Source organism: Pristis pectinata, chromosome 3 (genome assembly GCF_009764475.1).
Source record: "Pristis pectinata isolate sPriPec2 chromosome 3, sPriPec2.1.pri, whole genome shotgun sequence".
Classification (NCBI taxonomy): domain Eukaryota; kingdom Metazoa; phylum Chordata; class Chondrichthyes; order Rhinopristiformes; family Pristidae; genus Pristis; species Pristis pectinata.
In genome coordinates this window covers 109642363-109669402 of record NC_067407.1, presented here as the reverse complement: position 1 = coordinate 109669402, position 27040 = coordinate 109642363, and the positions used below count along the sequence as shown (strand labels likewise).

At 38.7% G+C, this 27040-nt stretch overlaps 1 protein-coding gene across 1 annotated transcript in view; it reads left to right on the top strand.

Annotated features, from left to right (window-relative positions):
* ush2a (Usher syndrome 2A (autosomal recessive, mild)) overlaps positions 1 to 27040 on the top strand; it is a 630034-nt gene that overhangs the window by 33163 nt on the left and 569831 nt on the right. The window contains 10 exon segments of the mRNA XM_052011249.1: positions 2872 to 2900; positions 2903 to 2964; positions 6299 to 6371; positions 8299 to 8403; positions 10296 to 10348; positions 10350 to 10427; positions 20035 to 20230; positions 22201 to 22311; positions 22314 to 22403; positions 22406 to 22617. Coding sequence (XP_051867209.1) covers positions 2872 to 2900; positions 2903 to 2964; positions 6299 to 6371; positions 8299 to 8403; positions 10296 to 10348; positions 10350 to 10427; positions 20035 to 20230; positions 22201 to 22311; positions 22314 to 22403; positions 22406 to 22617 — 1009 coding nt within the window.

Here is a 27040-nt window from a genome sequence, read left to right as displayed (position 1 = left end):
AAGAAGGACATGTTCAATCCACGTGGCTGAAAACATTGTGCTTCACCTCCTGGACTTTTTGCTGTATTTTATATTCCCACTCAATAAGTGTAATTCTTGTCATTAAGGAAACAATAACCTAAATATATAATACCATAGATTAAATAGGTAAAGAATTTAACATCAATGGGAGATTGTTACTGATTCTGTTATCAATTATCAATTGTTATCAATTATGCTTTTAATATCTCGGAATATAAACACACCTGACTTCTGAATCTGTAGACCAATTAGCTGTGACTTGCCATTGACTCCAGTCCAGATTGTGGGGACAAGTTTATTTAACGTAGACAATGGCACTGCACCATGATGGCCTAAGCTGAAGGCCCGAAATCCAAATTGAGTTGACAAATAATAATCTTCCAATAAAATTTCCTTTTGGTACAAGTGTAGCAACCAGGCTAAGGTACTGGAACCAGAAAGAACTAGAGGTTATGAGGAAAAATTCCAAAGCACTAATAAATATTTTCTACAAGGATCTGTGTGAGCTGCAGTGATCAGTAATGAGATATTTATTCCCTACTCTGAATGATATATCATGGATGTGTTAGGAATGGTAGAGTTGAATATCATTTGGGAAAGTTGTAAGTTAAAACAGTGCATCTATGAGTGTTTTGGTTTAAACAGCAAGATTATTATAATTTTCTTTCAGGGTTTGGTGTCTAATACATGGTAGTGGACTGTGTTGTGCATCTACATTTGCCAGGGGTTGTTACTCACAAGCATGTGAGATATGCTTGTGAGTAACAAGATTGAAAAGCCATGCTTTCGTTTAATAAATCTTATTCTATTGAACAACTTTGCCACCTTATCCATTCTTGATTCTTGAGAGGTGAGGGGATGGGAAATGGTGAATCGATAGATACCAGTGGGGCACACTTAAAAAAGGGTTTGGATTCATGATATCTGTCAACCTGAAGCATTGACTCTGGTTTCTTTTTTCCACAAATGCTGCCGAACCTCTTGAATATTTTTGATTTCTAGAAACTGCAATGGTTTTGCTTTTCAATTACAAAAAATCATTTGCTATTTCCAGGGCTGTTTTGTGTCATTGTGGGAAGGATGGCAGCTACATGTAATTTTGACATCAGTCCACTGGGGCCTCTATATGAATTTTGCATTGATAAGGGCATTCTTAACATTCCATATCGCAATGTGAGCAGTTGGTGCTGCGTTATCTTTTTACATTTCTCCTCTCCTTTTTTTCTCCCTTCCACTGGAATTATCCAAAGGGAATCTGAGACTTGAGCTTTATTCCTCCTGTAAGTCCAAGTTCTGTGTTTGCTTAATGTTGTGCAGTGTGCATTGCATCATTATCATTTTCAGCACCCTGGACAGTACGTGCAAAAGATCTCATTCTGGTTACATCTCTGACATTCGATCACACATCTACTTCAACATGAAGTGAAAAGCCTTACACTTGGATGTCCAGCTTGTCAATTAAATCAATGCCCTTTTGAGATGACAAGTGTAGAAGTGAGTTGGCTCCTGCAAGAGATTTCAATGGGCAGGTTGAAGAGTTGTGTTCAGTAGATCAGGACATGGTCACAGTCACACCTTGAGTCAACTTGCATCTTCCATTTGTGGAGTAGGTGGCCAAATCAGCCATGGTGTGTTCAGATATTGTTCGAGGTTGTCTACTGTTTTAGAGAGATTAGTGGTGAAGCATTTGTTGCCTACTCTGATTGCGTTCTGCTCTTCCTTTCATCTTGATGGTAGGTTTGTGCCCACAGAACACACGTTAGCTCTTGTTTTCCATAGCCACTGATGGGATTTTAAATGCTTTTGTAGTGGTTTTGTCAAGTCTTTGTGGGGCGAGGGGGGCGCTGGTGTTCTCATGATATTTTCCACCTTGCAGAGGACATTGGGATTGTCTCAGGAATCTTAGGACTAAAGGGATCGAGGGATATGAAGAGAAAGCTGTCCATTAAATATGATCAGCCATTCTCAAAGGGCTGAATACTCCTCCTACTAACTTCTGCATTTCTGCATAAAGAACAGAAGGAGATTCAGCAGGTTGTGCCCATGCTTGCAATTTAGTACAATACCCAGTGTATCCCTCAGAGCCCAGCAAATTAGTCCTGTTAAGTTTATGAAGTTCCTGTGGAATCATCGATTTCTACAGTTAATTTCTGGTGAAGTGTTTCAAATCCGTGGTATAATTAGTGCAGTATAATTTGAGAAACAATTGGGTGTTGCAATTGTGGAGTCCTAAGATATTCCTGGAGAAGTATTGATGGGACAGCATATGAGCTCCACCACAGGGAAAGTACTATGTTCAGTTCTGGTCATTGAAACTCAAATGGGAGATTCTTTTATTGACTCCATTGCTTAAAAGCCACAAGATGGATCCATGGTGTCTTAGAAGCCTGAGGTAATAAGACATACTGCAGAAATATGATGGACCTGAGAGCTGGCAGAGCTCTGTAAAATGCAAAAAGTTACGGAACAAGTAAATCTGCATAATAAATTATATCTCACTTGGTCACAAATTTTTCAGACTGGTAAAATAGAAATTAATCCATGCACAATTTCATCTCTGGGAACAGGTTTTCAGAAGTAGTAGTAGAGGTAAAATCACAAGCTATTTAAGAACCAAATAGACACTGAAGAGAGTGGTGGATGTGTGGCAGGGCAACAGGGTCTAATTATCAAGCCATGCGGATGGATGAATTAGGTAGGCTGAAATTACCATGTGTTCCTGTGGTGTCATGCTGCTCAAGTAAACTTCATCTCCCAGAAGAGTGACCATGGGGACGTTGCAGATTGTATATTAAGAAACAATGATGTTTTATTATTTAGGCAAATACTTTGTATTAATTTTATCTGCAGGTGTAACTGCCATGGTCATGCTGATCATTGTGTACTTCAGCCAATCCATACAAATGCACATACTTGCATGAGAGCCACACAGAGGGCAATAATGTTAGTTCCTATAGAGATTGCATTTTGGATTAATTGACTGTCATAGATATTTTTAAGGGTAAGACCTAACATTTGGAAATGTATCATGAGGTATATTATGTTTTTTTTCGTAATTAAACTTTAATTATAGAGCACAATAACAGGCCCTTCCAGCTCAATGAACCTGTGCCGCTCAATTACACCCATGTTAGCCTCCTAACTCATACGTGGGAGGAAACTGGAGAACCCGGAGGAAACCCACGCAGTCACAGGGAGACGTACAAACTCCTTACAGACAGCAGCAGGAATTGAACCCCAATCACTGGCGCTGTAATAGCGTTATGCTAACCACTACACTACCATGCCACCCAGTAATGAACTGGTTTAAAAAGTTGGATCTGTATTTTTAAAAAAAATTTATTTACAGCATGGTAACAGGCCCTTCCGGCCCAACAAGTCTGCGCCGCCCATTTTAAACCCAAATTAACCTACCCGTACGTCTTTGGAATGTGGGAGGAAACCGGAGCACCCGGAGGAAACCCATGCAGACACGGGAGAACGTACAAACTCCTTACAGACAGCGACGGGAATCGAACCCCGATCGCTGGCGCTGTAATAGCATCGCGCTAACCGCTATGCTATGTAATCTGCTTAAGTTTATTAATTGGCTTGAACATATAAAAATTCTTCACTCTAAAGGTGAAATTGGAAAAACAATGTTTCCGGATTGCTTAATGTTTATCAGAATCAGATCTAGTGCATGTAATTGAGAAAATTATTGGGCTAAACGGACTTCATTCATTTTTAGCTTGACAACCAATATTGATTCCCGTATACCTCATACTCTTCTGATGCATTAAATTAAGATTAAAAATGTTGCACAGTATATTATTTCTGTTTGCTTGTATAAAGTGAATGGAAATGATAATGGTCAAAATCAATAGGCTTGAGTAATATCTGGAAATAGACCTTGACATGTATAAGGGGAGTAAGTTAATCAGAAATGTAAATTTTAGTAGCAAATTACCTCTTAGCCAGAAAATGACTGCAATATATTTTGCTAGATTGTGGTTGATATGGTCTGCCATCCAGACAGTTCCTGTGGATGCATTATTTGTGCCACAGTGTGGCTGGTACCATTGGAGATCTGCCTACTGCAGATCCACCACTGAGGCCTGGTTGCCACTTCACAGGATCTTGATGATCAGAGTGGGAGGTAATAGGTACCACTGGTGAAAAAATCAATGCGTTTCATCCCATAACTTACCTGTTAACAGACACAATGGAGCTCTGAAACATCTTCGTTTATAGATTAAAATCTTTCCTTTTATTTTAGAATGTTGGCATGACCTATCGATATTCTTATCCAAAGTAGGCATTTTTTATGTTATTGATACCTGGGTATCCTAAGCAAGGACTGAAAGGTGGTTATCTCTCAGTTGCCAAGCCTACTTATCTTCCCCTTAAATGATATAGAGGACTTCTCTAAAATGAAGCTACTGTAGTAACTGACAAAAAATTGCACAGAGAAGCTAAGAGGTCTGAAATTGGAAAATTCCCCTGGACCTGATGGGTTGCTTCCTTGAAATTTAAAAATGGATGCTGTAGTGTCCATGGATGCACTGATATATAGATAGAGATGCTTTTTAATCAATCAGGAGCGTTCCTGGTCTGCAACAGAATTACAAACTTATGAAAGGAATGCTCCTTGGCGCCTTGCTTGAGTGCAGTAGCCACCTATTCCATCCTTGTCTGAGGCTGGTTGCAAGGTAACCTGGATTTTCCACTTTTGCTATAGCTGATGATTCCAGTTATGTCTGTTCCCTTTGCAGCATTGCAAAGTATCATAAATGCAGACCATCAGTATGAATTTAATTAGGATGTTGAACTAAAAGTATAGATATTTGAAATATTCCAAAAGTGTGCTCTGATATAATCCAGGCAAGAGGATGATTGCTGCATCCTATTAAAGTTTTATGCAGAGCAACAATTGGTCATAGGATGGAAAATGTGACAAAAGTTAGCATTTCATCCTTCAAATATTTTCACATCTCTGCAGTGGTCAGACAAAATAGCCATTATTTTCCTTGCATGGGGACTACTAACAGCCCACCCGGAGAAAATTGGCTCCCTTAAGTGGAGTACACACTGGGCATGCAGCTTTCAGATTGTCCGAAAGGAACTTAGCAAATCGACATCAGCAAACCTGATAGACACAGATTACCTAATAATTACAACAGCCAATCATATTCCAAAATAATTCCTCAGGGGTAAATGGCATTTGCTTCTGCATACCAAATTTTGAAAATTTGGCAAATTCCTAGAAATTCATCCATCATGATATAGTGTCCTCTGCTTCTAAAATCCAGTTCCATTGATAAATTTCTCCCCCATTTGGTAAGTTTCTCCTGCATATCAGTTGGGATGTTGCTGCAAGTTTAGAGGTTCTGACTTATCTTGCTCTACCATACCTGTTGTTATTTAAAGAGATGCAATGATTAAAATTGTCCATCAACTGCATGTTAAGTAGTATCCTAACATATACAGATTTTCATCTGTCGTGTGATATCATGATTTTTTGGCAAAATAATCTGGATAATGTATTCGGCTTCACTTTGTATCTCCATGTTTCAGTTTCTATATTGTATATGTAAAGCCTCTTTAAAATGGAAGATTTTCTTAAGAGTACTTGGTAGTCCTGGTTGCCTACTGTTTGACGTCTGCAGAGGCAAAAGGAAACAAGTTGTGTAATGATAAATTTTGATTTGAAATGAACAGATATAGGCCATTCAAGCCCTCAATCCTGTTTCACCTTTCAGTTAGGTTGTTGTTGATCTGTACCTTTTACTTTTACTAATTTAATCCATAATCTTTTGATCACCTTACATTTAAAAAAAAAACTATCAATTTTAATTGAAGCAGCATCCACAGAATTTTTTGGGAGGTAATTCCTTTGGACTCACAAACCCTTTCGGGTTGATCTTGAATTTGATGGAAATAATAAATATGAGTAGTGTAAAATGGGCTGTTGACTCTCTGCACTTCAGCACACATTGGAGATCTGTCTATATATCTTCTGTCTCCCATTCAGCTCTGCTGTTGTGAAATGTGACATCATTTTTACAAATGTATATGTGAACTAATTTTTGAGGGAGAAATGCATTTTTCTGATGCTTGTATTTATTGACTTTTTGTTTGAAGACTGCATCGGTACAATTTCTATCCATCTTTAAGAACAAGGGTTACAAATGTTTGAATTTGTAACCCTTGTTATTAAAGATGGATAGAAATTGTACAAGTATTTGTATGATGCTCTTTTGTACTTTGGCTTTATAATGTTTGAATTCTTTTATAGTTTGAGCAGTGCCAGCCACTTTTCAATGATAAGCCTTTCCATCAGGGTGATCAACTTCATCCTTATAACTCTTGTCAGCACTAGAAACATGCCAACAGTATGGTAGCAAGGAAGGAACTTAAGAAGGGGCTGAGGAGAGCAAGAAGGGGACATGAAAAGGCCTTGGCGAGTAGGGTCAAGGAAAATCCCAAGGCTTTTTTCACTTATGTGAAGAGCAGAAGGATGACGAGAGTAAAGGTAGGACCGATTAGAGACAAAGGTGGGAAGATGTGCCTGGAAGCTGTGGAAGTGGGTGAGGTTCTCAATGAATACTTCTCTTCAGTATTCACCAAGGAGAGGGGTCTTGATGATGCTGAGGACAGTGTTGGTAAGGTTAATGTTCTAGAGCATGTAGATATCAAGAGAGAAGATGTGTTGGAGCTGTTAGAAAATATTAGGACAGATAAGACCCCGGGGCCTGACAGGATATTCCCCACGCTGCTCCGCGAGGCAAGGGAGGAGATTGCTGAACCATTGACTAGGATCTTTGAGTCCTCGTTGTCCACGGGAATGGTACCGGAGGATTGGAGGGTAGCAAACATTGTCCCCATATTCAAAAAAGGTAGTAGATTTGTCCAGAGAATTACAGACCAGTGAGCCTTGCATCTGTGGTGGGCAAGCTGTTGGAAAGGATTCTTAGAGAAAGGATCTATGAGCATTTAGAGAATCATGGACTGATTAGGGACAGTCAGCTTGGCTTCGTGAAGGGAAGATCATGTCTCACAAGCCTGATAGGATTCTTTGAGGAGGTGACCAGGCAGATTGATGAAGGTAGTGCAGTAGATGTGGTCTACATGGATTTTAGTAACGCGTTTGACAAGGTTCCACATGGCAGGCTTCTTCAGAAGGTCAGAGGGCATGGCATCCAGGGAGGCTTGGCCGTGTGGATTCAGAATTGGCTTGCCTGTAGAAAGCAGAGGGTTGTGGTGGAGGGAGTGCATTCAGATTGGAGGGCTGTGACTAGCAGTGTCCCACAGGGATCGGTTCTGGGACCTCTACTTTTCGTAATATTTATTAATGACTTGGATGAGGGGGTAGAAGGGTGGGTTGGCAAGTTTGCAGACGACACAAAGGTTGGCAGTGTTGTGGATAGTGTGGAGGACTGTCGACGTTTGCAGAGGGATATTGATAGGATGCAGAGCTGGGCTGAGTAGTGGCAGATGGAGTTCAATCTGGAGAAGTGTTAGGTGGTACGCTTTGGAAGGACAAACTCCAAGGCGGAGTACAAGGTAAATGGCAGGATTCTGGGTAGTGTGGAGGAGCAGAGGGATCTGGGGGTTCATATCCTCAGATCCCTGAAAGTTGCCTCACAGGTGGATAAGGTAGTTAAGAAAGCTTATGGGATGTTAGCTTTCATGAGTCTTGGGATCGAGTTTAAGAGCCGCAAGGTAATGATTCAGCTCTACAAAACTCTGGTTAGACCACACTTGGAGTACTGTGTCCAGTTCTGGTCACCTCATTATAAGAAGGATGTAGAAGCGTTGGAAAGGGTGCAGAGGAGATTTACCAGATGCTGCCTAGTTTGGAGAGTATGGATTATGAGGAGAGACTAATGGAGCTAGAGCTTTACTCTTTGGAGAGAAGGAGGATGAGGGGAGACATGATAGAGGTATACAAAATATTAAGAGGAATAGATAGAGTAGACAGCCAGCACCTCTTTCCCAGGGCACCAAAGCTCAAAACAAGAGGGCATGGCTTTAAAGTAATGGGTGGGAAGCTCAAGGGAGATATTAGAGGGAGGTTCTTTACCCAGAGAGTGGTTGGGGCATGGAATGCGCTGCCTGGGGGTAGTGGTGGAGGCAGGTATGTTGGTCAACTTCAAAAGATTGTTAGATAAGCATATGGAGGAATTTAAAATAGGGGGATATGTGGGAGGAAGGGGTTAGATAGTCTTAGGCGTGATTTAAAGGTCGGCACAACATGGTGGGCCGAAGGGCCTGTATTGTGCTGTACTGTTCTATGGTTCTATCGTTGCTACTATGACACTTCCATAGATCAGTTCCACTGTACCTACTTTAGATGTGGTGGTAGAATTTGTGATGACTACCAATATTACACTGCTGTAAGTATACACAAGCAATTCTGTGGTGAGATTTTTGCTGAAGTATGCAACATGAAAATAGTGCATCCCATTAAGTATGCTTATAGGTCAGGTGGAGTTCAAGGCCACTCAGTGCTACTTCAGTAATATGCTATAATACCATGGATTTTCTGGCCAGTGTTAAACTGACAGGGTTCTTTGCTGACTGTGATTAAAAACAAAACTGATCATTTACTTTGACTAATTCTCCTGGCAAAAACTTGGACAAAACTCTTTTTTTCTTTGTCATATCCACTTCAATGTTGTCGTTTCTTTTTAGCTGTCAAGTAATTTTGTCCAAGAATAGACCCACCACAAAATCAAAAAAAACTTGTGATAAGAGATGTTTCTTGACTGTACCTGAATGGTCTAGAATTATAAACAATGTCAAATGATGCTCAGAAACATGAAAACCTTTTCCCTGAGGTTCTAAATTAACAAGATATTGAAGGATTTTAGTTGAATTTTTAAAATAAATCGTGGGAAGGATGTTAAAAATCATTTTAAATTTGAAGACAGTGAAAATATTTTATTAGGTCACTTTAAATTAGCAAGCCTTTTGAATTGTTTTAAGAAGTCAAAAATTAACAAGCGAGTTATAATCTGCTCTCCAGGTCTCTTGCAGCTATTTTTGAGCATTAACATAGGGCTACACAATGGGAAGACTCAACTTCCACATCCCCAGATCTGGTGCAAAATTTTCAGGAGATTTAACATTGTATGTATTGGGAAATTAGCCCAACTTCTCACTGGTTCATTGATCTTCATGTTAATTTCAATGTCAGTGTAGACATTAGAAGCTGCCAGTAATGTTAAACTGCACATGTGAAAATCTGAAAGTTGCTGTCAGTTTCATGACATCAGAAACTACCAGTTTTGCTGTTGTTGCTAATGTAGAAGCTAGCCCATGCATTAAAGATGAAGTAATCACTTCATAAGTGTTCTAGCACAATGTATACTGTTTCTGAGATTGCAGTCTTGACTCACTATGTGAGCCTGCTTTGCCATGAATTGCAGATGTAAAAATTCTTTGATCAACTCTTTGAAGGCTATTACAGATTTATTAGACTTCTTATGCTGTGTGTTGACCTGACACTGTGTTGTTCATTATAGTGTCTGTAAATGGGTTCATGTCCATGGCCTTACACAAAAGGAACTCCTTATGTTATTCAGCTTTCCACAGGGAGATGGAAATAGGGGCATGTTTTCTCCTTTCACCTCATATTTGAGGAAACTCATCTCAAATCAATGAACTCACAACAAAGAACTTTTTTTAATAATGGATGGAATTAGCAAATGTCATTCATCCGCCTACTTGACAAGCCAGTTGCATTAATTTGTAAGCATATGGATTGAAAATGCTACTTCAAAGTTATGCTTAGCATTCATAGAACATATCCATGGAGTAGGGATTTAAAACCACATCAAATACATGTTACATATTCTACTGATAACCCCTTCCATGGAAAGAAAAACAAGCGGGATGTATAGTGGATAGACGATCTTATAGTCATCATTTTGTAGCAGGTGAAGTCAAATGCTTCACTCTGTTCCTTGGTACTGATGATGCTTCCATAACCTTGGACTTCAAGTTCTTACCCACACATCCAAGCTCCATGACATTGGGCCCCATGTAAAGCTACCTCCCATGCGTCAATTCTGTCAGACTTTGCAGCCCAATTTTGCCATCAGATTTCAGAGTTATGGGAGAACCGTATAAATAAATACATTGTCCATCTTGTATTATTATAATATATGCAAGGTTTGTGTTAGAAATATTTAATAGTAATTACAGAACTTGTGCACTTGAGCTTGTTTGACTTAAATTTACTTTGAAGGTCTAAATAATTTATTAATATTGTTAATCAATTCTTATAGAAAGAAATTGTGATCAGTGTAAAGACTCCTTTTACTGAGAAGTTGGTGTCAGCTTCTTTCTCAACTGAAGTGTGTAAACCTTGTGATTGCTTACAATCTGGAGTCATAAATGGGAGCCTCCTGTGAATTCAGGTGGGTAATTTTTAATAAGTACAAGTGTGCTTTCAAAAATTCATTTGGAAGTAAATTATGTAGGGAATAGAATTTTGTGCTTAATCAAGTTTGCTTAAATAAGTGTTCTCTGCAGGATTATCACATGGGGGCTGAGACTATTTTGACAAATTATGCTATAATGGGATCTGTTTCACTGTTTAGTTTTTCATTGAGAATATTTTTATGTCAACAAAGTGATGACAGCTAATAATCATCATTAAATATTTGTGACTGCTTAAATCATTCATGTTATATAGAAAATAAACATGCCTTTTGCAAAATTCTATTTTTTTTTTCTAAATGTTTTGTCAGTAGTCTTTCGTCTTTATTCATAACAGTATTATTTTCTACTTCTTTAAGTGAATTGTATTCTTCTGTTCTGGATTACTTAGCTATATTAGTTCAACTGTGTAATAATCAAATATGGTTTGTTCTTTTAATAAAATAGATGTATTGCAATTGTGGTGATGGCATTGCAGCTAGTGATATATGATGCTTTATTTTTTAAGAGTGCTTTTTTTTAATTGAATGCTGTAAGTTCAGTTGAGTGGATTGTGCAATGGAGTGATCTCATTTGAAGTTGGTAAGGCTTTATATTGGGGATGCAACTCATAACACTGCATGCTTCACCCTTTGAGATTGCCCTGAACAGGCCCAGCAACAGCCTACATTCAGCTTCATTGAAGTGCTATCAGAGGCTCAGCTGTGGAATAGCCATGGTATTGAGGTGGAAGGGAGGATTACTGTCACTCTCACCTCATTTTGCTCTCGGGCTGTTCATAATGCACCCACTTGGAGGAATCCTGAAAGGAGCCTAGGTGGAGGATCAGACAGGAGCAAACCTCAGAGTTCAGAGGACTCGCTATAAGTTTTGTTAGTCTTCAGGGAAAGTGATAAGTATTTTCAGAAAGGTGATTCTGACAGTATTTGAATTTGATGTTTTTAAACATCTTGGCTTGTATGAGTGACATGCGTATTATTCTTGTGCATTGATCTTCCCTGACCCTCTAAAGCTAGTATTGGTTGTGTATTCTGCATTACTCTGCTCTTGTAAACAATTCCAAACACATGATGACCTTCTTTTGTTTCGGAATATAGAACTGCCCGAAACTGAAAAAATATAATTTCTATCCATTGTACCATTGTTGAAGTTCATAGATTCTGGGGAATAAGTTGGATAGCATTGGTAAACATTGTGATGTTCACTGGGACTGTGATGTATAGTGGACCCAAAGTAGACAATGCACTGACTTTGTGTTGCCTTCTTGTTAACAAAATAGGAGACTCCATGCAGTGCTATCCATGCTGTTAAGTTGCTTACTGCATCAGTAGTGGGATGGGGAGAGCTACTTTGGAATGATGTTGGGGAAATATGGGTCTGTCTGGCACCAGTTCAAGGTGGTTTACAATATTTAAATACAACTTATAGTTCTTAAATGGGAAATGCATTGTGGACAATGAACCAGTAGAGGTGTGTGTATCAGCTTGTGTGGTTTATCCAAGCAGAAACAATACAGGAGAGAGTGAGCTCCATGCTATTGTGATGCTGTGTGGTGGTTGTTGGTTAAGGAGGTGAAAAGAGGGAAGATCTGGCCGAAACATGCAGTGATGAAGGTGGGAGGATAAAGCTTAATTAACTGTGCAGAGTAGGGCGCCAAGGACCTGGATGCAGTGCCACAAATAAAAATATTCTCGCACATGTGTACCCAAGGCCACTGAATGTGTCTTTGAATGCCACATTCCACCAACTCTAATTCTAGTCTGAAAAACAGCTAAAATGGTCTGAAAAATGGCAGATGGAATTTAATCCAGACAAATGTGTGTTCATGCATTCTGGGAGTACTAATAAGTCTAGGATATAAACCATGAATGGTTGCATCTTAGGGAGTTTTGAGGAACAAAGGAACCTTGGAGTATAAGTCCATTGATCTTTAAAGATGGAAATGCAGGCAGATAGCTTAAAGCATATGGAATACTGTCCTTTATTAGTCAGGGCATTGAATACAGAAGTAGCGAGATTTGTGCTCCAACCTTAAAACCAGGGCCAGACCTCAACTGGAGAACTGTTTGCATTTCTGGTCACCAAGGTATAGGAAGGTTGTGTTAGTGCTCGAGAGTGTGCAGCAGAGATTCACCAGGATATTGCCTGGAATGGAGCAGTTCAGTTATGAGGAGAGAATGGAGAAGCTAGGTCTGTTCTCCCTGGAGGGGAGGAGGTTAAGAAGGGACATGATTGAGGTATATTAAATAGGGTAGAATACAGACTTTTCCCCATTTCAGGTGGACATAACTAGAGGACTTGGGTTTAGGGTTAGGGAAAGGGGGAAGAGATTTTGAGGGGATATGAGGGGGACTTTATTCACATTGAGTACCTGAAACGCACTGCCTGAGGAAGTGGTTGAAGTTGGGTCACTGACAGTTTCTAAGAAGTATCTAGATGAGCACACTATATAGAGGGCTATAGACCAAATGCTGGGTGATGGGATTAATAGGGAAGGGTGCCCACTGGTCAATATGGACCATGCTATACAATCTATGATTCTATGATTTCAACACAACATAATTGAGGGGTTAGCTTTGAGAAGTCATGTGCATGTGGTTAATTATTGGGTATGAGTGAGCTTCGGTCAAGGGATAGGAAACAAGGAAAAGATAGCCTTGGTGTCAAGAGCATGGAGGCAAGGTAGTGTATGAATTCTGCTGAAGAAGAGGATGCGAATGGACAACCAACCTAAGAATGCTGAGAAGGTGCAAAGAGTTCTGAGAGGAATTGATAGGGTAGAAACTGAAAATCTGAGTCTGTTACTGAGGCATCATCTCAGGATAAAGAGTCTGTCATCTAGGATACAAAATTGGTTTGGTGATAGGAGGCAGAGGGTGGTAGTGGAGGGTTGTTTTTTAGAATGGAGGCCTGTGAACAGAGGTATGCTGCTGGAATCGGTGCTGGGTCCTTTGTTATTTGTCCTATATATTAATGATTTGGATGAGAATGCAGCTGGCTTGATTAGTAGGTTTGCAGATGACACCAAAATTTGTGGTATAGTGGACAGTGAAGAAGGTTGTCTAAGGTTACAACAGGATATTGGTAAATTGGTAAATTTTTTGGTCCTCCTTTGCTTAGTTCTAAACACATGGTAGAGATCAGATTTATTGCACCTCTTGACAAATGGAATACACACTGCGATTTGTGTGCAGCTCCCCAGCCACCAGGAGATTTGTTGCTCCTCACATTGTAATGATAGGAATTTGGGGTTGTATTCATAACTGATGTGGTCAGATTAACTGGTCATAGAACTTCTACAGAAGAAATGTTCCTATTCACGTTTCTGTTCTTTCTCTTTCTCTTCCTTGCTTCTCCTCCTCCCCCTCCTCTTCCTGCAGGTAATCTCTATTCATCTCTAGTAAGTACTGAATCTTCCTTGTATTGTGGTTGAGGAGCATACATCTGACACCATATCTGAGTGATCCAGACAAAGAATTCCTAATTTGAGTCTGCCATGGGTCAGTTCTGTAATATTCAGTGTGGTTGCATGACTTTTACTCTTTTGGGCACATGTTCTCTTTTGGACTTCAGCTTCCAAATCCTTGAAGAGTTGCTTTTTTTTAATCATCCCTTGTAGCATGATAGAGGTTCTAATCTAAGAACATTTTACATTTGTAGTTAATTGGCTTCTGGGCCTGTTGGTCATTCTCATCAAGTCGCTCTGGCTGTTTTCTTGTTGTCTTCATGGGTGTTAATGATGATGGATTTCAGGGCAGTCCAGGGGCTGTGGACACCCTGCAGCTTCTGTTGATTGGATGTCTAAAAGTTATCTGTGAGATACTGACTGAGAAGTCATTTCTTTTTGCCTTCTTCACGAAGAATACAGGACTTACAGTTATTATCAGAACCACTGGTATAAGCAAGAACTTACAATACACAGTGATTGGTTTTGAATGGCAAGGTGCAGCTGTGCAAACAAACCAGCTCTCCATTAGGATGGTGGCTGTGATCTTACATAGGAGAAGCTATGACGCATGTAGTCTGCAAACTGATCACCATATTCCTACAGACAATGATTGTTATCTCAATGTTTACACATATGTAGATATAATTGTCTAATATTGAGACAGATCCAATATAACATTATCATGAGGTATTCTGGGACTGTTGGTCAGATGCACAAGGAACATAATGGGCCATATCAAGACCGATGAGATCAAGGGCTGTGATTGGATTCCAATCAATTCCTTGGGAGAGACATCACTGATAAGATCAGGATAAGGGAGATTGATGTGCTATAGAGGTGTGAAATATACCAGGTGGTTGAGAACAACTATCAGTGGGAGGGAGCAATAGATGAATGAACTAGGCATTAGACTAATTAGACATTTTAGAGCATTTGGTACCATTGAAGCGCAAATCCCTCTTTCTCGAATTTATGCACAGAACCATAAGTGGTCCAAAATAGCTGTCTAGCCAACGGGGCTCACCAAAAATGATTATTCCACCTAATGTCTCTGGCACAAAGGTTTGCCCTGGACAAAAGTTTGTTGCATCCATGTGGTTCTTCAGCCACAATTCCCAGCAACTTGCCAATCATCAAGAAATGCTTGAATTCTTCGACATCAAAAGGCCCACTCCAATGACAACGAAGAGGGGCAGTCAGCACATGCTGGAAGGTGCATTTTGAAGAACTCCCCAACTGAGATGCTTTGCTTTGCTTTGCATGGATGTCCTTGCCTCCTTTCCACAGCACATACACCAGCCCAGTCTCACTGTCACCTTAGGCCAGTAAGAGGTTGAAAAGACCACATATGCCAACTGAAAAATAGCATGATCTCTGGAGCATCTGGCACACCTGTCGATGTTCTAAAACTTTGTGGGGAAGAAATTCTAACACAAATATGCAGCCTTATCTCCATGATCTGGGCAGACAGCAATGTGCCATGGGACCTCAGAGGTGCTATGTTCATGACCACCCTTACAGACAGGAACAACTCCAAATTCAGTAGTAAATGCAGAGAGGTCTCCCTGCTGTAAGTCACAGGGAAAGTCATCACAACTGTCCTCCTCAACTGAATTCTCCTAGTGGCTGGGGAGCTGCACACAAATCACAGTGTGTATTCCCTTGGTCAAGAGGTGCAATAAATCTGATCTCTACCACGTGTTTAGAACTAAGCAAAGGAGGACCAAAGAAGCCATTACAAAGGAGAAAATAAGACTATGACAGAAAGCTTTCAGTGCACATAAAAACTCCCTGTAAAAGCTTATATAGATCTGTGGGAAAAAAAAGAGTACACCAAACAAATGACTTGCCCTCCCTTTGTACTTTTTCAAAACAAAACTGGGATGCTGTGCCATGGATAAATGCCTACAAATCATGGGGAAGATCAGTGTTTTGAACAATCCATCCAGCAACTGCTCCCTACCCTTGATTTCGTCAAATTTATAAACATAGATTTGGCTGGGTTCTTGAACATTTAAAGGTTGGGTAAAGTGAAATGATAGTTTTAATAAAATATTACGGTATTATTATCAGTGCACAGTGAATTTTTTGTGTGTGTTCTGTGCCTCCAGGTTGCATTCAATAAATATGAGCCTTTCTTGATCATTAATATGCATGCTTTATATGGGCAAAAGCTGAGAGATGTCAGAAGGAGAAAAGCAGAATAAAGCTAGACACTAAACAGCTGTAACAAAAATTGTGTAGATGCAGCATAAAATGCACAAAAAAGGCAAGGATGTGAACTTGAAGTATGTAAGTTTGGAGTGTCATAATTCCATTGAGCATATTATCCAAAAACATGAAATGATAACATTTTGTCTTTATACACTAGAAATCATATGACATGAGACAGTTGTATAAAATTAGGTAGGACTCATATTATACATACTCTATATTACATGATCAGTAATTTTCCTGTTGCTGATAATTTTAATGACTGCCTGGTACACTTTACATTAGTTTGGGAAGAGGATTCAGAGTGGCTGCTGGTTGGCAAAGATGGGGTGAATAACCCCTGCCCAACTTGCAGATGAATGGCAGGGAGAGCTTCCTTGAAGACTTCATGGGAAGGAAGTGGGAAGAGTGCAGGCCAGGGGAAACTATGACCATTACAGTGCCCCTTAAGCTTCTGACCCACACTGGGGATAATTTGCAGTAGCCAATTTACTTACCAACCAGCTCATCTTTGGGATGTGTAAGGAACCAGAGGACCGGGGAAGCCCACATGGTCAACGGGAGAATATGCAAACTCCACACAGACACCCCCTGAGGTTAGGACCAAACTGGGTCACTAGAGCTGTTTTCCACTAGCACTGGTTGAAGTGCCACTGTGCCACATATGATATCATTTGATGCTTGTATATAATTATCAAACATAAGTTTATATAATTTTCAAATATATTATTTATAATAAATATATACAAAATATGTTCAGACTATATTTTTAGACTATATACTCACTGAAATTGTGACTTACTCTAGATTTAGATATTTTAATTTAATATGTTTTCCTTTTCTTATTTTCTGTTTTATGCTGCATCTGTCCAATTTTGTTGCAGTTGTTTAGTTTCTATCTTTATCCTGGTTCTCTCTTTCTGACATCTCTGAATTTTTGCCCATATGAAGTATGCATATTAATATTTCCTGGCCTGCTTTCATCTTGTGCAAAGGCTATAGCAATTTTCTTGTTCAGGGCTGGGTTAAGATATAAAATCCAATCTTAATCAGATACAAATTTACATGAATTTTAAGGCTTCTGTCTGCTTCAGGTGGTTGTGCATTTGAACTTGCTTGACTTAAATTTACAGGCTAATCAGGGGAGGGAATCCTCCCCGCAAACCCAGAGATAAGTTGTGTTGATACATGAGTAGCTGAGATCAACTAATAACAAAAATCAGGGATCAGACTTTTCTTTGATCCAACTGTAATTTAACTGCTTGGAAGTAACATAAATGAAAAGTTGACCTTCTGAACTAAAAGTTCTTCTAAAGCAGTAAATCTAATATTCAGCATTCATTGTGCTTCTGCATCACTTTCATTTTGAAGAGTAGTTTTTAGCCCTATATCTTAATTGTATACCTTCTGATATCCTCTGTTGTCTTTAAAAGGCACAAGATGTATCTCAGATTCTTCCCAGAATTTTACAGTACCCATCTTTACAGTTTGTCATTGTTCCTCAACTTATCATAATGGGAAATCTGTTCCAAATGCTGGGCAAAATCTCAACAAAACTCCCATGTTTACTAAATGACAGCTTTGTTTCTTGAGAAAATAAACTTTAAGTTTCAATTCATCGCAAGGGAACTCTAGCTTTCAGACAGTGAATTAAATGTAGACAAGGACCACTTTCAAGACAAGTTTGTCATAAAATAGAGCAATGTTCCTATTCAGTATGCATGGCAAGAAGGAAGTTGACACAGTTCTAGCTAAGCACGAGTTGAAGTTTGGACTTGATGTTCTGAAATTTCATACTGCATTGGCCAATTATTTTGCAATTTTTGACTTGAAGTATGTGAAGTATCTTCTTTCAGTAACAGATGAGATCTAGATCAATTCATGAGATGAATTTCAAGAAAATATTATCTGAACCATAGATTCAGTTGACTTGTTAACATCAGTAGTGTAAGAGTATAAGAATTTCTGGACACCTTGCATATCCAACCAGTTAGAAAATAACATTACCGTAGCACGCAGATTAATGGAAAGCAAATGTCACCCTAATAAATTAATCTTTGACAGCACTAAAAATTATCATCAACTATCTACAGACTTAATATATGCCATAACGAAGTCATAAAGTTTTGCCTACTGTTTTCCTATAAAGCTTTCCACTGGTAGATGAGACTAGAGCTAGGGAACATAGCCTCAAGATTCAGGGGAATAGATTTAGGACAGAGATGAAGAGGAGCTGCTTTTCCCAGAGAGTAGTGATTCTGTGGAATTCTCTGCCCAGGGAAGCAGTAGGGGCTATCTCATGAAATATATTTAAGACACAGATAGATTTTTACATAGTAGGGGAATTAAGGGTTATGGGGAAAAGGCAGGTAGTTGGAGCTGAGTCCATAGCCAGATCAGCCGTGATCTTATTGAATGGTGGAGCATGCTCGATGGGCCAGATGGCCGACTCCTGCTCCTATGTTCTTATATGAACTTTATCAGGTCAAGGTGGGCAAGCTCACCATGTGCCTATAAATAGTTGGCAAGAAAGATGATAAGTATTTTGCCATTGTTAGTAAAGGGCATAGATAGTGTTCAATCAATCTTAGTTTCTTCGGTGTATGACTTGAGAACCATGTGGGTAAAGGTGCTGGTTTCTTCCATTATTCATTCCAGATGATACATTTAAAATATATTATGGTATACTTTGTGTTTAAATTAGATTCATTTATGTTAAATTCTAATAAACATTTTGGGGTACATCTTGACTCTGCATTTTACTGTAAGGTAGTTGATAGCAAGTCCAGTTTCTCATCACTATCTCAATTTTTATTTCTGTTAATGTCAAAAGAAATGAAAATTATAAGAGATTTAAAATGGCCTGCCAACATACTATCATTCATTTTAAACCATAGGAAGCATCCTATCTGGATGCATCACCGTATGGCAACTGCTTTGCTCAAGACTGAAAGAAATTGCAGAGAATTGAGAACACAGCCCAGTCTATCACTAAAACCAACCTCTCCTCCAGTGACTGTCTGCACTGCCTATTGCCATGGGAAAGCAGCCAATGTAATCAAGGACCCCTCACATCCTGGTCTTCTCTCCCGTCCTATCGGGCAGAAGATACAAAAGCTTGAAAACACATACAGCCAAGCTCAAGGACAGCTTCAACCCTGCTGTTATGAGTCTTCAACAGACCTCTTGTATGATAAAGATGAACTCTTGATCTCTCCATCTACCTCGTCATGGCCTGTGAATTTTATTTGTCTACCTGCACTGTACTTTTTCTGTAACTGTAACACTATATTCTGCATTTCTTTTTCTTTTGTACTACCTTGATGTATTTATGCATTGAATGATCTGTCTGGATGGTATGCAAACAAAAGCTGTTCACCCTTTTGAGGTACATATGACAATAATAAACCAATTACCAACAAACAATTATACAAAATCAAAATCTTCATCATAGATTTATAAATACGTTGCTACTTTATGCTGCATTAACAAATTATTGAATATCAAAAACATACCAAAGTATTTTCAAGCTAAGAGAACATTATTTGTCCATCTACTATTTAATGAAATCAGTTGTAAAGTGAGGATTCAATTCCATTAAGAAATAGTATAGAGAAAAACTGCAGATCAATTTCTATAATCATGAGTAAATCTAAACAGTGCATTGTTTAGGTTTGCTCTTCCTTACTATTTATTTTTCTACTTATTGCAATAATTTTGCTCTTTGCTTATTTTTATTTTCATTTGTTGAAATATTTTTATCCATATTTATGTTTCATTTTTTTTTGTTCTTTTCCTCAGTTTCATTTTACTGTTTCTCTCTTTCTCTTTCCGGTTAACAGTTTTGTTAGAAGTATAACAAAACAAGTCACTGTGGCTATCATCTGCTTCCATTCATCCCAACATATTTTTAATCTCTTTAGATTGGAGACCAGTGTAAATGCAAGAGACGCGTGTCTGGCAGACAGTGTAATCAGTGCCAGGATGGATTCTATAATCTGCGCTTCTCAGACCCTGATGGCTGCGGTCCTTGTAACTGCAATACCTCTGGGACAGTGAATGGAGATATTACCTGTCACCAAAATTCAGGTCAATGCAAGTGCAAAGCAAATGTTATCGGTAGGTGAAATATAAGATTTTGTGTATTGTAACCTTCTGGCTATGAATTTGACCCAAAGTCTGTCAGTCACTATGAAGTTATTAAACAAATGTTTGCTAAACATCTCAGACTCATGTGCGAAATCGTAATTGTCTGGTATGTTCTGGGCAAACAAGACAACTTAATATTTGCTGTTAAAGTCTAGTAGAAGTATTTCTTCAAAGGGTTTGCATGCAGTGAAGTACTTTGTGGGAAATCTTTTTCATTCGTTATATGCCTTTGAACTGTTTTCATGAAATGCAAGTGACTTAACATTACTTCAAAGATCAGATGTATATAGTTAGTTATCAAGGGTCAGATAATTTTAATTTTGCAATTCACTGCCAAGTTGATTATAACAAAATACCATATTCTCTGTTATTTATCATATTTTTATGATACTTGCTTTTATGCTCTGTGGTTCCCACAGGTATTTTCAGAAATTAGATTTGATTATAGCAATTTGTTACCTGCAACTTATTTGAAGGGAATAGCAGCTATATAGGGCAAAATTTATCAAGTACTCAAAATACATTGTGTGTATAATGCACTTTGAAATTTTGATGTATGGGAATATTATGCAAGGAACATTTCTGATGAAGTGTGCTTTGCATTCTAGCAGAGCATGTCCCAGTCCATACATATGGATCAAAAAAAATTTACCATTTCATTTGCATAGTAGTTAGTTGTAAGTGTTGCTTCTAAAATGGATGCAGATAAAAGCGAATATGGGTTGTAATGAACAGCATTAAGCAGCAGGGCAGAGATATGAAAAAGGACTTATGTAATATGATCATTTTTGATGTTGACGTATATTTGATAAGCTTTTCTGCTGCATGAGGAAAAAATCTTTGTTATTATTGTTATATTTGCTGTTGTTATCAAGCTGAGGTCCAGGAATAAAATATTATAGAACAATTATGCCTGTATTGTGGGTGATACATTGCTCTTCAGAACCAAATATCCATTTTATTGCTATTAACCATCATTGCTGTTTCCTTGTTATGCACAAAAGGAACTTCATAGCATCATTATATTTTGAAGTATGTGGTACAAGAGTGGTGCACAAGAGGTTGATTTTTACTACAGTTAATATGGTTGTACAATTGTGTTGTAAATGAATTATTCAATACAAAGAAATTTGTAAAGTAGGTCACTTATCTAGAATAAAAAATGACAGGTAGAGATTGTGCCTTAACTGCCTAATGGATCTGGAAACCTCTCCCTACTTTCTTGTTAACCCTGTAAGAAACTGAACGCGATGCCCTGTAGGCTTTGCTCAGTAACACTGGAGACAGATTAGCTGTCATGAACATGCATGACAAATTCAAATAAGTGCTATGTATATTTTTAGAAATGATGAGGTGAATCCCACTAGACTGATTTTAATAGTTTCGAATGAGTCATAACTCTTTTTACAATACAGTTACTTTAAAATTTGTAGTGTTGCTCGTACTTTTATTTTTCTAACCGAAATTAAATGTTATGCCTTAGGTAAGTCATCAATCACATTGCAAGCAGTCACTTTCTGCTGAAACTTTTACTGCATTTTTATTCTAGAGTAATATATTATTCCTCTTGCAATGTTTCTAAATATAACAGGCATTTAGATATTTGCATTTTTTAAGATAATGGAAATATATTTAACTTTTTGGATGTCTCTGGTAACTGAATGCAAGGCAAGATTAATCAGATACACAGAGAGTATTCAAAAAGCAGAGCTATGCTTAATTTTCTTTTATATTTAGTTGCCAAGATCAATCCCAAAAGGTTAAAAAGCAATAATTGTAAAATTTAAAACATTGTCTTTTATAATATTGTTTGGAATTAGCATTTGAACATTCAAGAATGCTTTAAATGATCAAAGTCCATGTATGAGCATGTAATGGTAAAAAATGTTTTCTTATTTTTCTTGGACCTTCCAGTATTTTGTATTTTATATTTCTTTCAGAGATGTTATGTGAATGTTGCATTTTTGATTTGAAACTACTGGACAATTCAAACTCAAACAAATGTGAGTCGTGTAACTGCAACATTAATGGCTCTGGGAACCCATTCTGCAACTATACAGTGGTTGGGGTAACTGTAATCCAGAAGTAAGAGGAAGAGGATTTCAGTGTGACATTTGCATAGATAATTACTATGGCTTGATGGTGGTAGTTGCAACCTTTGTGACTATAACCTATTCGGGTCAATCACTGGAAGTGTATGTGATTCGAAAACAAGCCAGTGTTTTTGTACACCTAAAGTTGGAGGACAGTGGTGTGATGTTTGCCTGGATGGGGATTCCAAGCTGCATCCAACTAACTCCTTGGGATGCTTACCTTGCATTTATAGATACACCAATAAATTGCAAGAAATCCACAGGGTAGTGTGTATGGAAAAAATTAATGTAATGGCTTGCATTGCAACTAGCTTTTAACAGTCAACCTTATCTCATTAAACCTTGAAGGATGTCAGTTGTTTAACTGCAGTCCTGGAGGAACAATGGAAAAAATGTCTGTGACCAAAGCTGTAGTGCTGATATTTGCTCTCTGAATCATCATGGAAAGCTGTGCCATCAATGTGGTCCAGGTAAATGACAAATAGAGCATTTTGTTTTGTCAGGTCATGGAATATTGTTCTCTAGCAGGTCCAACATTTCTTGTCCATTCCTAATTGGCCATAAGAAGATGGTAGTTATTTGAAATAGAAACAGATTTATGCCTGAAATACTCAGCAAACCAGGCAGCACCTGTGGAGAGTGAAACAGACTCAACATTTTAGGACAACGACTTTCATCGGAACTGGAAAAGTGACAAAACAAGTGTGTTTAAAGTTGCAGAGAGGAAGAGTACAAAGAGAATTTATGTAATAGGGTGGGGCTGAAGGTTGTTTCGATGCAATTACTTTACATGTCAGCAGTTAGGGAGAGGGAAAAGAAAGTATTCAAGTTGCCAGATGCAGAGGATAGCAGTTGCTGGCGGTCTGGAACAAATGGGAATACAGAGATCAGGCAGCTTCTGTGCAGAGAGAAAGGCTGAGTTAATGTTACAGATCTGGCGAGCAGGAAAGACTGGACACCTGATATTGTTGAATTTAATATTGAATCCTGAGGGCTGCAACAAGCCCAGATGGAAGATGAGGTATTGCTTCTCACGGTTACGTTGAGCCACGTTAGAATGGTGCAGGAAGCCAAAGTTAGAGAGGTCGATGAGGGAGTGGAATGCAGAACCAAAGTGGCTTCAGACTGGAAGCTCAGGGTCACCCAGTCTCCATTTGGTTTCCTCACTGTCAGGGAGACCGGATCATGAGTATGGAATGCAATACACTGAATTGGGAGAATTGCAAGTGAATTGTTGCCTGTTGTGGAAGGAATGTTTAGGACCCTAAATGAAGGGAAGAATAGAGGGGAATGATTAGGTATTGTTGGGGAAGGTGCTGTGAGGAGGGAAGTGGTTGATGGAGCTGGAAGTGTGAAGCAGAGAGCCGCAAAGGGAAGGAGTAGTCTGTCTGAAATCCTGACATGGGAGAGGAGAGGAAGATGCATCTGTTGGTGGAGTTCCATTTAATGTGGCAGAAATTATGGAGAATGATCCATTGAATATGGAGGCTGATAGGAGGGAAGGTGAGGACAAAGGGAATTCTATCCTTATTCTGGCAGGAGGAGAGCAGTTGGGAGCAGGAAGACCAGAAATAGATGCCTTTGTGAGCCCTGTCAACTATGATGGAGGAGAAGTCATGCTTAATGGAACAGGAATCTGAAAGGTGGTGGCATAGAAAGTCCCATCATCAGAACAGGTACCACAGATGGAAAACTGGGAGAATGAAATGGAATCCTTACAAGAAACAGGGTGAGAGGAGGTGAAGTTGATTCAATTCCAGTGACTCCTTTAAAAGCCCACAGTTCCCACTTCTACTTGGACCATCCTTAATTGTGGCTTCTCTTCTACCTAAGCTGACAGACTGTCAACCTAGTCTCTTCTATTTTCTGCATTTCTGCTCTCCTCCTATTCAAAACAAAAATAGGATTCCCCTGGTCCGCACCTTCCCTCCCACCATCCTTCTCATTTTCACTACTTACAATGAGATTCCACAATGATACACATCATCTTCTTCCCTCACAGCATTCTGAAGGAGCTGTTCGCTCCACAATTTCCTGGTTCACTGTTCCTTGACTGCTAACTGTTCCCCTTCTCACCACTGTTTCCCCTGCACTTTTACCTCATCCCACCATGCAGGAACACAAACATTGCTTCTACGTGAAGCAGCAATTCACTTGCACTTATTCCAATTTAATTTGCATTCCATGTTCATGATGTGGTCTACTCTATAATGGAAAAAAACAAAAGCGGATTGGGTGATGATTTTGCAAAATACCTCTGCTCAGTCTGCTAGGTGACCCGAACCCTGAGCTTCCAGTTACCTGTCATGTTAGTTTTCTGCTCTTTTGTTGCTCCATTGCCTATTGGATATTGTAGGCAACGGCTGAACCCTTTTGATACCAGGGTTGTACAACAAATGAGGATGAAGCACTCAACCCTGTCTGGGAAATATTGCAGAAGTAATGAAGACACCTACATCTTCAGGACACTGGTAATCTCTACTCGGCTTCTGGTGATGCTCTCACTATCATAATACTACTCACCTTCACCAGGTGGAGCATGGGCAGGAGTCAGAGGCCAAGGAAGGAGGGACCAGCCCTTATCTTCCCAAGATCCAACTTCCCTGAGGGGCAACTGCTGAAATTTGGCAGACAATAAAGGCTGACTAAGAAATAAAGATCATTCAGCATTGCAGGATGCATGACAATGACCGTGAAAAATCTGCTCTTCTCATCATTCATGAAAAGGATCTCAAGGAGAGACATTTTGAGTGGCCGGGTTCTGAAGAAGAGCTTAAAGAGATTCAAAGTGGTAATCAGCATTTATGTTCTATCTTAGTAACATGAATCACCTGACTTCTATCTGCGATCTGATATCATGGTGATATATCATGTAAAATAATTTTCTGTGTATATGATTGAATTTAAGATATAATTTTACAGAATAAGAGAGAAATCCCATATTGGCAGTAACAATTTACGCAATAACTAAATTCTTCACAAAATGATCATTTTATTGATATGTCAAAATGAATAGTTAATTGTATCTTCTTTAAATTTCATCAGAAAAATTAATTCCCAAAGAATAATTGATCTGTATTTATCACTGGTAATTTGGTAAGGATTTAATTAACATCCATTTTATTGGATTCTAAAATTGGCACAATTTGACTAATTTTGTTTTTTAAATTTTATTTTACAGCTTTATAATCATAATACATCAATATAAACATAGGGTAAAAATAAATATTTTTATTATTTTACCATTATGCAATTTTGGCCACTTTCTGATTCCTACATTGAAGTTTTATTTGGTCAAGCACTTCATCTAAACATTGTTACCTGAATTAACCAGTTAATTTCCATAATTAAAGTTACCGACAATCCAATATAATTATTTATAGTATTTCTACATTAGTTCTACATGTTATAGATATTTTTAAATCAAAAGGCAATTACTGGAAAATGAACTATGTGAATACATATGGCCATTCACTAAGGGGAAGAGCTGGGTTGCATTCACTTGCATTGTTAATCATAAATTTAAGTTTTACGATGACAAAATGGATAATGAGTTATGACTTTGTGTGACTGATGTGATATTTTTTTAAAACCAGAAACAGACCCAAGCCTGTTTATCAGCATAATTAATAACAGGCTACAGAAACTGTGGAGATATTTTTTGAAAGGTGTGATTTAGTTAATGTGATTTAATTATTGATTTGGCAGAAAACAAGTACTTCCCATTTTCTGTTGAAACAAGAATTTCACCCATTTGTGATGTAACCTGTATGATTTTGAATAGGAACATTTGTTTCATTTTTCTACATTTGCAGAAGATATTAGCTGAAAAATTCAATTGAATCACATTTGCTTTTTTTTGAATGTTGTGTGGTTGATTTCCATTGTAAAATAGATTGCAAAATGTGATTTCAACCCTAGAGTGCTTTTAGTCCATAATGCAACATGCAGTAACTGCTTCTTGGTACATTTGTAGAGTATGTATGGTTGACATACACCCATGATCAACAACCAACTGGCTGTTCCTCTGTAAGATTAGCTCACAGATGTGCAGATGACCCAGTTTAGAGCCTGTACATTGAAAAAGGTCTTAGCAATCACAAATTCATTGAGGAATGTGAAAAACATTCTTCCGTTAACTACCTCAAGATGAATGCTTTGTACCTGCTTCCCACATGTAATGCATGGAGCTAAAGCATTTTCTGTTGGTCACAACTATGTGTACAGCCATTATTTTAAATGGTTATTTATAAAGAATGGATTCAAAGACTTCAGAATGCTTTCTGCTTGCCTCAGTGATGCAGCTCTAATACATACTGTAGAATGCTCGATTTCAGTCAGCACCAGCTAGTCTGCTGTACTACCAATCCAAAGCAACCATAGAACCATAGAACCATACAGCACAAAACAGGCCCTTCGGCCCACCATGTTGTGCCGTCCATCAAACCACCCTCACACTACCTAACCCCTTCCTCCCGCGTATCCCCCCATCCCACACTCCTCCATATGCCTATCCAACAAGCTCTTGAACCTGTTCAATGTATCTGCCTCCACCACCACCCCAGGCAGTGCATTCCATGCACCAACCACTCTCTGGGTGAAAAACCTCCCCCTGACATCTCCCCTGAACCTCCCACCCATAACCTTAAAGCCATGACCTCTCGTCTTGAGCATTGGTGCCCTGGGA